The sequence below is a fragment of the Mobula hypostoma genome, chromosome 16 (assembly GCF_963921235.1).
Source record: "Mobula hypostoma chromosome 16, sMobHyp1.1, whole genome shotgun sequence".
Taxonomy (NCBI): Eukaryota; Metazoa; Chordata; class Chondrichthyes; order Myliobatiformes; family Myliobatidae; genus Mobula; species Mobula hypostoma.
This window is the reverse complement of record NC_086112.1, coordinates 26,485,749-26,496,795: the sequence shown is the minus strand read 5'-3', so window position 1 is coordinate 26,496,795 and position 11,047 is coordinate 26,485,749. Positions and strand designations below refer to the sequence as shown.

General features: G+C 39.8%; 1 protein-coding gene across 3 annotated transcripts in view; it reads right to left on the bottom strand.

Moving 5' to 3' along the window:
* Positions 1-288: 288 nt before the first annotated feature.
* Positions 289-11,047, bottom strand: part of LOC134357301 (aminopeptidase Q-like) — a 153,281-nt gene continuing 142,522 nt past the window's right edge. For 2 of the 3 annotated variants that reach the window (XM_063068677.1, XM_063068678.1), the window contains exons 19-20: positions 2,940-3,015; positions 289-1,426 (exon numbers count right to left, since the gene is read on the bottom strand). In XM_063068677.1, the coding sequence (XP_062924747.1) occupies positions 1,301-1,426; positions 2,940-3,015 (202 nt within the window). In that variant the 3' untranslated portion in view covers positions 289-1,300. The remainder of the gene's footprint in view (positions 1,427-2,939; positions 3,016-11,047) is intronic. The other variant, XR_010020589.1, reaches the window with a different exon arrangement.

The following is an 11,047-nucleotide window of genomic DNA, read 5'->3' as shown; positions in this document are numbered from 1 at the left end:
TCTCCTTTTAGAAAATAGTCAACACTTTCATGTCTTCTACCAAGGTAATGTCTGAATTATAACAACCGACACAATATGGCTGTGTACATGCCAACAAACTGGATTGAAAAACATCCTTTTGCACTTCTTTACCATTACTGAGCTTGCAATTTTTGGTAAGTGTTGGAGCGTTCATTTCTTGCTCTCAGCTCACAAATGCACTTTCAGCTGTGATCAACTGGAAAAAATATCTTAAGATGCCAATCAGATATCCACAGAATATATTAGCAGACTAAATGGTAAGTTTCATTGGCCATCATTGGCTACAGTTTATTGTAAAATGATTGTCAGATTGAACGAAGAACAAGTTATAACATATCATCAATAGGCACATCAAAGGAAATTAAGGCACAATTGATAATTTAGTGCCAACATTTTTGCAAGGAAAACACCACTGGGGTTCACACACATACCAGGTGGCTTGACAAATTCTGTCAGCAGTTTACCTATGCTTCTCTGATAAGCTGGCAGTCTTGTCTGAAACCACGCAATTGGTACAGAGTCTTAGAAAACCTTGGCATGAGGATTGCAGAAGCTCTTGAGACAAATGTGAGAAAAATAAAGCTAGAATTTACATTGCACGAGTAATGATTACCCTTTGTTAAAAAGGGTAATGGAAACAAAGAACTAATAAGCTGTCTCAGTATTTTAAGCAATGGTACACATATCTTCTTTGGTCAACTCTGACAGTAAATGTGTTGATTAGGAAAGAGATTTTGGGATTATAAGGGATAAACCTAAAAAAACCATTGGGTACATCAACAAGCCAGCTGAGATATGAGTTTGCCTTTGCAAACCACAGCATATAATTTAGAGAGGTTTTATTTTGCTCTTCAAGGCATTAATTGAATTAGTTGAGAAGTGTATGTAGTCTTTTTCATATAAAGAATAATAATTTTTACAAAGTTCGCAGGTGAATATCAAAAAATCAAATGTGGCATTCAAAAAAATAAGGAGATTTGGCTGATTTTCTTTGACTTAAATCATAGTTATTTAAAGAAATTTTCTACTATAAAAGGAAATAATAGTAAAGCCTGGTTTATACTTCAATACAATGAATGATTAACTGCCAAGGAATTTAACAAAATTAAAGGAAAATTCTATGTGAAGAGGAGTGTTGGTAGGGGTGGGAATCAACAAGAACGTGACTGAAGCCGGTGTACAGAAGAAGGGAGGTAAGAATTATTTGTGAGGAAAGGTGGATGGGTTTCCTTTAGTCTATGCACTTTTGTACACTTGATTATATTTTCAAAAAAATGCTTTAACTGGCATGTACATTTTTAGTCAACCAGTTGTGAATTTTAGAATAAATATCCTTCTTCCATTTGAACTTCTTTTCTATTAATTCAATGAAATGTAGTTCTGAATTGTTGAGAAATGGTTGAAGCTGTAAAACATAAAAAGATAGGAATAAGATGTGTATAGGAGTGCTTTATAAATGAAAAATGTCTGTAGCATGCAAATAGATAACACTGGCTACTTGTAATGCTCTTGCGTACTGTACGTGAGTTTTTGGTACAGATTCCCATTGTGTATTTTGCATTCTACAGAAGCTCCCACCACATTTAGTCTTCCTGTCTATCTTGATGCTCAATAGGTACACTCCCTAACAGAACATTATCCCTAATAAATCTTGCCCTGACAGAAAGCCTGAGCTCATCTGTTACTGAAATCTCATCCAGGTTTTTGGTCCTTGCAAACATAGTTACTCTAATCTTTGCTTAGACAGTTTCACACCACTTTCAACATTTAAATTGACAAAAATGCACTGCCTGTATCAAAAATTTTCCTCGTTAAAGTGCCATTTTAAATACTCATCTAAAGACCCATTCCATCCCCCTCTTACATCCGAAATCATTTTTCCCCTTTACTCCAGCCCTTGCATTTTAATCTTTCCTTCATCCCTGGTGACAGTCCTTATTTACCCAAACAAATTTCAAGTGTCTGCACCCCACTGATTATGCTTTGGTTGCACTTCCCAATCTGCTACTTTAGTTTTTAAGATCTATTTAGTTTCTTTGTGAACGAAGCTGAAACTATTGAGAAATGACATACCACTGATACAGCTAACATAGGGGGAATTACAGACAAATGAGCTCTAAGGAGCTGGGGAATGCAGGCTTGTTTGGACCAAAGTTCAATGATAGGAGGCCCAAGGAAAATTATCCTGATGGGTCTTGTTATTGGTTTTCATTTCCTTCACAAAGAGGACAAAAACTGGCTATGGGAGAGAACTTCTAGGTCTTGGGGACCAGTTTGCAGTGTAGATCATCAATAGTATCGTTCCTACTGTACCAGAGTATTGGTGTTATTATATTTGTGGTAGAACCTGAATTTTGGTTTACCACACCTCCAGAAATATCCTCAAACTGCTTAGGAGCCATTGTGTTTCTGGCTTTTCAATGTTACCCAGCGGGGTTGGCCTGGAATCCAGAAGGGGTTGATCATGATAGAAGTGCAAAGGAAAATGGCTGGATAGGTGGTGACATAACCATGATGTTCCCTCAGTCTGTTGGACAACTGGGCTTGTACCCTTAACCCTGGTATCTGCTGTCGTAGTGTTCAGCCATTTTCATTTTTCAGATGAGGCAAAACAATTCCACATTGTGAAGGATTTCCACTAATAAACTGTCAAATAACACATTGGGTTGAGGAACTAATAGAATGTTTTTTATAGATACTGCCCCCCCCAGATTAAATGCAAAATATTTGTTCCTTAGTAATTATAAAAATCTATTCTTGCAATCCATGTGGAAACCATTGAGAAATTTCATGACCCTGATACAATGATTCAAGATTTAGGCAGTTTCTACATCCTGTAGTTATACATTTGATTTTACTTTGAAATTTTAGCTCTGTTATTTTAACTATTGGAATAGTAATCATACAGTATCTCATACCTCTGGGTGTTCAAAGTCAGATGCAATGTCAACCAGTATCCAGGATAAAATTTCCCATTCATAGATGTCTGTATACCTACAGAAAGGCAAAAATATCTTTATAATATTAACTGAAAAGTGTTTAATAACAACTTATCTCAGTTGTACCACTTTTGAAAAAAACGGTCACAAGCTTGTACTCTGGATCTACATTTTTTTAAACACAGGATGCAGAATCATGCCCCAACTTCGTTCTGAGAAGTTATCACAGTTCTGGAATTACTGCCTTTTGGAAGAGACATTGAACTGTGGACCACTCTGCTGTTTAGGTGAGGATACAAGTTATACAATATCTTATGAGTAATAGCACACATACCCACTGTGATTAATCAATTGCACTAAACGTGATCATATTTCCACAAGTATATCTGTGGGCTGTACTTTAAAACATAGAGATTAAGAAAAGTATAACTTTTAAGACAGCATTTTTGGGAATAATGTCAAAGTAATGCAACTTTATATTTTTCTAATTTGTTATAAAATACGTATATAATCCTAGGCACAGAGAAAATAATCAACTCTTACTTGCTTCCCTAAATGCTCTGAAAGTAAAACATTTTGGATCATCAGCATTCAGCTACGTAGTGCACATGGCAAATGTTCACCCAAACCAAACCACCCTGAAAACTCCTTTCTGTGGACATCTTGTCAGTGCCAAAACCTGGAGAGTTTTCACTACACTTACTATGTCAAGCAGAAGACTGATGTAAGAACAGAAAATGATGGAAATGTCCAGAAGGTCAGGCAGAATTTGTTGAAAAAAGTTGTGCTTTGAGACCATCAAATGTGTTTCAAACTGCAGATCAGAGGAGCAAAGGGAAAAAACAGAAATGTTTCTCACAGAGCAGATGTCATTTGTTTGAGTATTCTCTTCAGATTCATAGTTATTTATCAAATGAACATGGAGTTATGAAGTGAAATGCATCATTTGCATTAACAACCAACACACCTAAGAATGTGCAGAGGCAGCCTCCAAGTATCGCCACAAATTCTGGTGCCAACACAACATGCCAAAAATGCTTGGCAGAACACCGCGGAACACAACACGGACAGTTCTCCAACTCCAGGGCAGGCATCCGCCATTGGGCTATGAGCTCCGGACATTTGGGATTAAGGATGACTTACTTATATTCTGGTCTCTTTTTCTCTTTCACCTGATACTGTCTGATCTGCTAAATGTAAAACGTAGAACAGTACAGGCCTTCAATGCCCCTTTTATCTATTCCAAGATCAAGCTAGCCCCTCCCATTAAGCCCTCTATTTTTCTTTCACCCAGGTGCCCACCTCAGAGTCTCGTAAATCTTCCTAATGTACTTGCACCTAACACTAACCCTGGGATTCATGCACCCACCACTCTCTGTGTAGAAAACAACTCTACCTCTGACATCCTCCCTATACTTTTCCTCCAATCACCTTAAAATTGTATTCTCTCATATTAGCCATTTCTATTCAGGTAAAGGGCAGTAAATGCCTTATATTTTAATTCACCTCTGTCAAGTCACTGCTCACCCTCCTTTGCTCCAAATAGAAAAGCCCAAGCTTATTCAACCTCTCCTTACGTACGTCAACTTTTAATGTACTTCTAATGGGAATGTCTATATGGAACACTTCTTTTGCTGAATGACATAGAAATGTTGTTGTTCCTCTCTGTGCATCGTGGTGCATCAGGCAGCAAACTTGCCGTTTCTTTAGCATTTGTCTGTTTTTTCATGAGGCCAAATAGCTAGCTCAATGCTCAACCCAGCACGGACGGAAAGTGTGCAAGGAGCTGGCCGGATTCGAACCTGTGACCACTTGCCTCAAAATCCAGATATGGATGTCACTACAGTGCTGGCCGGTAACATAGAAATGTACCATCTGTGAATTCATGCATCTTTAAATATAGCCACTTACACATATTTGTCCAGACTCCTTTGTTTTTGGAGGTCAATGTGGCCACAGATTTTTATCCATGATTTTCATCTGAAGAAGGGTCTGCATCCTAAGGGTTGCAGGCTCCCATATGGAGCAGGTGCAAGACCTCCAAATGCTGGTGCAACAGAGATCCCTGCAGCTCTCAGACCTGGACTGCCTACAGGGCACTAAGTATGTCTCCACGGAATGCTCCCAGTGCACCGGAAGGATAAGTGAAACCATGGCCAACGTCCACAGAGTATAGCCCACCCTCACCCATTCACCGTGGGAGCAACACACACAAAATGCCAGAGGATATCAGCAGACCAGGCAGCGTCTGTGGAAAAGAGTACACAGTTGACATTTCGGGCTGAGACCCTTCATCAGGACCCACCTTGGTTGAGACCAGACTCCCAAAGGGATGCCCTCTCAGGGCTCTGGGCTGGGAGCGGGTTGCCGGGCAGGGTTCGCCATGGCAACCATTGTTGATGTGTAACTTCATCACAGGATGAATTTGATCTCCACCCAATAAATAGCAGCAAGCAAGTTCAGTTCCTGAAGTCAGACACAGCGAGAGCACTTCTGAGTACTACAAACCAGGACCAGATAGTTCTTGGTTGGTTGGTGCCCATGGTGGTGCAGGGGAGAATCTGTTATGCCCCAGACCTCTCTCGATCTTTTTTGAGATACAAACCTGTAGACCACATAGCCGTTTTGAGGAAGAATCAAGAGATCGGAAAGAAACTGGTACAGGTATTGCACAGTCTGATTCAACTATTAGGAAAAGGGGAGGTGCAACGAGACATGGGTGTCATTATACACCAGTCATTGAAAGTGGACATGCAGGTACAGCAGGCGGTGAAAAAGGCGAATGGTATGCTGGCATTTATAGCAAGAGGATTCGAGTACAGGAGCAGGGAGGTACTACTGCAGTTGTACAAGGCCTTGGTGAGACCACACCTGGAGTATTGTGTACAGTTTTGGTCCCCTAATCTGAGGAAAGACATCCTTGCCATAGAGGGAGTACAAAGAAGGTTCACCAGATTGATTCTTGGGATGGCAGGACTTTCATATGATGAAAGACTGGATGAACTAGGCTTATACTCGTTGGAATTTAGAAGATTGATGGGGGATCTGATTGAAACATATAAAATCCTAAAGGGATTGAACAGGCTAGATGCAGGAAGATTGTTCCCCATGTTGTGAAGTCCAGGACGAGGGGCCACAGTTTGAGGATAAAGGGGAAGCTTTTTAGGACCGAGATTAGGAAAAACTTCTTCACACAGAGAGTGGTGAATCTGTGGAATTCTCTGCCACAGAAAACAGTTGGGGCCAGTTCATTGGCTATATTTAAGAGGGAGTTAGATATGGCCCTTGTGGCTATGGGGGACAGGGGGTATGGAGGGAAGGCTGGGGCGGGGTTCTGAGTTGGATGATCAGCCATGATCATACTGAATGGCGGTGCAGGCTCGAAGGGCCGAATGGCCTACTCCTGCACCTATTTTCTATGTTTCTATGTAACTCAAAATACAAGATCCAATTCATTGGAGTGTGTTTACTTTGCAATGTAGCAGCTAGTGAGCTTTCCCCAAATTATACGGAAGAAGTCAAGGTTATACAAATCAAGGCTTCACCAGATGACACGTTTGGGACTGCTATATTGAAACAATGATGATCTTTGAGCAATCAAAACAGAAAAGAAAGCAAAGCAGATGAACATTCAAAGAAATCTTGAAGGCAGTGAGAACGATTTGCTGTTAGGACTGAAAGGATACTCTGTGAATGATAGTAGTGATGAAAAAAATAATCGTGCCTTGTTAATTACATAGTTTATAGTGACATTTATAGTAACCACTTGTAAATATTTTGTAAAAAGCCTTATTTTGTTTATTGAGATTACTAATAAATGCTGTTAAAAAAATTAACACTGTTTCTCTCTCCATAGAAACTCCCTGATCTGCTGAATACCTCTATTGTTTAAACGTCTTCTATTTGATACTTCCAGCTTTTGCAGTTTTGCTTTTCTTCTAGCCTGTGCAATTTTGCACTGCAAACCGCACGAAAAATATGTAATCTTTACAGGTCTTCAAGAAACAGCTGAAACAGATTTTAATATTTAAAAAAAGCTGAAAAATAAAAACAACATTACACTAGTGTTGATGAATATATAACTAATATATTTTCTCAATGTATAAATGTATTAATATATTTCTCTGTACATATACACATATATAAAAAACTACACATACACTTACTCACTCATTCAGTGGCTGCTTTATTAGGTACACCTGCACATTAAAGCAAATATCCAACCAACCAATTATATGACAGTAACTTAATGCATAAAAGCATTCAGACATGATCAAGAGGTTCAGTTGTTATCCAGGCTAAACATCAGAGTGGGGAAGAAATGTGATCCAAGTGACCCTGACCATGGAATGATCATAGGTGCCGGATGGGGTGGCTTGAGTATCTCAAAATCTGCTGATCTCCTGGGATTTTCACGCACAACAGTCTCTAGGGTTTACAGAGAATGATGCAAAAAACATAAACTATCCAGTGAGTGACAGTTCAATGGGCAAAAAGAAAAAACCTATTTCTCTCCCCACCGATGCTTTCTGACCTGCATATCTCCAGTACCATTTTTTTTTGACAGTTCCTGCATTTGCAGTTTTGTTTTTCTTCTTGCCTGCATGGTGTTACATTGAAAACCTCACAAAGAAATATTGTGATTTTTACAATAACTTTAGAATAACACACGATAGAGTGTTAGGGTCATTAAAAAGTTGGGAAGGAGTTTCTAGGCTCGTTCTATCACATGTTTTAATCCGTATCAGGCCAGGTCATAACTTGATCCAACCTAGTCTCTCCACTCTTGCCTTCCAAATGAAAGTATTATGTTTCATAACTGCAGAACATAAATCTTAAAGGAAAAGACAGAGAGCACCTTAAGCTTTCATGTTTGCTGTTGTGTGCTGGGGCAGCAGGCTGAGGGTGGCAGACACCAACAGAATCAACAAACTCATTCATAAGGCCAGTGATGTTGCGGGGATGGAACTGGACTCTCTCACGGTGGTGACTGAAAAGAGTATGCTGTCTAAGTTGCATGCCATCTTGGTCAATGTCTCCCATCCACTACATAATGTACTTTGTGGGCACAGGAGTACATTCAGCCAGAGACTCATCCCACCGAGATGCAGCACTGAGCGTCATAGGAAGTCATTCCTGCGTGTGGCTATCAAACTTTACAACTCCTCCCTTGGAGGGTCAGACATCCTGAGCCAATAGGCTGGTCCTGGACATTTCATAATTTACTGGCATAATTTACATATTACTATTTAACTATTTATGGTTCTATTACTAGTTATTATTTATGGAGCAACTGTAATGAAAACCAATTTCCCCCAGGATTAATAAAGTATGACTATGACTATGACTTTACTGAAGTGAGATGCACGTATGTACCATGTGGTGTTAGCATGCAATTCACATATTTTTACATATAACCTACAATTAATTACACTGGACAACAAAGATTTTAATTTCTGAATACATTTGGGTGTACCTTATGCATTTTGGGCTGCTAATCATAAAAAATCACTTTGAAATTTCCCTTGAAATATTGTGGAATATCGGTAGCTCAGGTTGGCTATTTGGAACTTTGGTTGAGTGACAAGTGTTTGCAGACATTTTGGCCCCAGTTGGGAAGCAATCATCAGTGCATAGTTGAGGGTGTTGTCTCCTCAGAATGCTGACTTATATATACGATGGAGGTGAATGCCCCATAGCCTTTACGTTATGTTCTCTTTCCACTGCAGAGAAAAATTATGCATGGATTGACAGAGAGGCCTTGATTCTGGTTTGTGGTGTAAAACGTTTCAAACAGCATTTGTATGGGAGACTTTACCCTCATCACTAATCATCAGCCACTAGTGTCCATTTTCAATCCACAGAAAGGTGTTCCACTCACTGCAACAGCATGAATACAGAGATGGGCTCTGTTTCTTGGACGATACAATTGCAATATTGAATTCAAGAGGACAACTAAGCATGGAAATGCTGATGGATTGTTCCATTTATGTTTGTAAAAGGAAATCCTGAAAAATTTACAAAAGAGGACACTCCTCCTGACGTATTCTCCCTAACACAAATTGAAAGTCTCCCAATTACGGCAGAGATGATCCAGAGAGAAACCAGAAAAGACCTCACCCACTCTGGACAAACATTTCCACCAAGCCATTAATAGCTCGGTGGTATGGTGCAGATGTAATACGTTGTATTTCATTCATTTCCAGGAATGACTGAAATGGTTCCATCACAAACTGGTCCATTGTCACTGACTAAGATTTCCAGAACAGGGGTCCCCAACCTTTTTTGCACCACGGACCGGTTTAATATTGACAATATTCTTGCGGTCCGGCCAACGGGTGGTGGGGGGGGGGGTGTTAATCACGACCGGAATATAGGTGATAAGTCAACTATAAGTCACTTATAAGTGGCTAATACACTCAATTTTGTTTCTAAAAGGGTTTATCTAACGAATTTAATATTAAACACACAGCTCATATTTTCCTCACATGAATATAGTGATCTCAATTCTAAGTCACTTATAAGTCAATAGCATCATAATATTTTGTAACATTTGGATATTAAACACACAGCACATATTTTCCTCGTATGAACGTATAAAATCATTGCAACACACCAATATCGCTGAATCAGTGGGAGCCCTGGGCTTGTTTTCCTGCAACAAGACGGTCCTATGGAGGGGTGACGGGAGACAGCGATACTTGAAGGAGGTTCCTTATGTCCAGTCTGTTCCACAATTTAGTTTTCATTGCATTCATTGCAGAACACTCCGCTTCGCAGCAATATGATGTTGGAAATGGAAGCAATGTTGTCAGTGCTTTTGTGGCTATCTCAGGATATTCAGCCTTGACTTTGATCCAGAATGCTGGCAGAGATGTTATGTCAAACATACTTTTCTGCCCGCTGTCATTTGCAAGCTCAAGGAGTTGAATACATCAAGAGAAATGTCATCTATCACTTCTAACATGTGACAAGACTGCACCTATACCATAAGGAGAGGCATCACAGGTAAGACTGGACGATGTGACACATACTTTGAGTACAGTCTCCATTTCCTTTACCTCTTTGAAAACCACCTCGCATTATTTTGTCCATTGCCATTTCAACCCAGTCTATAGTAATAAGTTCAAGGGGTGGAGCACAGTAAACAGGATTAGCAAGAACCTGTTGTAGTAGTTGAAAAATCCTAAAAAGGACCACAACTGTGACACATCCTTTGGTGCTTGTATTTTCTCAACACTTTTGTGTAAATCTTGTGCGTCAATGGGGTGACCACAGTAAGTGATGTTTAAAGAATTCACACTTGTTACATCATGCTCTGAGTCCATAATCTTTTCATCTTTTTATCACTGTTTTGAGATTTTGGAAATGTTCCTTATCGTCCTTACTGATAACAATGATGTCATCCAGGTAACACTGAGTACCTGGACAGCCTTGCAGCACCTGGCCCATAGCTTTCTGCCAGAGCGCAGATGCTACTCCAAAAATAAGCTTATTATAGTGATAAAGCACTTTGTGAATGTTTATGCTGAGAAATACTTTAGACTCTTTTTTCCATCTCCATCTGTAGGTAGGCCTCAACTAAGCCCATTTTGCTGAAGTGTTTCCCTCCAGAAAGTTTTGCAAAGGTATCTTCTATCCTAGGCAGAGGATATTGATCTACCTTCAGTACTGGGTTGATGGTGGCCTTAAAATCACCACAAATCCTGACAGACCCATTCTTCTTGGCTTCTGGGATGACTGGCATTGCCCATAGGCTCCAATCAACCTTGGAAAGAATTCCTTCAACTGCCACATGATCAAACTCACTGGCTGCTTTATCATAGATCTTATAATGAACCGGGTGTGGCACATGGGTGTGGCATTTTCACTTAACACTATTTTACCCTTTGAGTTTCCCAATGCCATCCCTGGATATTGCTGTGGCATCGTCCAGTACCTTTCTTAATTTACTTTCGCTTGATTCTGTTACAGGGTATGTGGCATACAAATGGTGGATGGATCTTCAGTCAAGTTGTAGTTGTCTCAGCCAAATATGTCCCCATGATGCAGCACCTCTTCTTCTTATCACACACAAGCTCAATGTA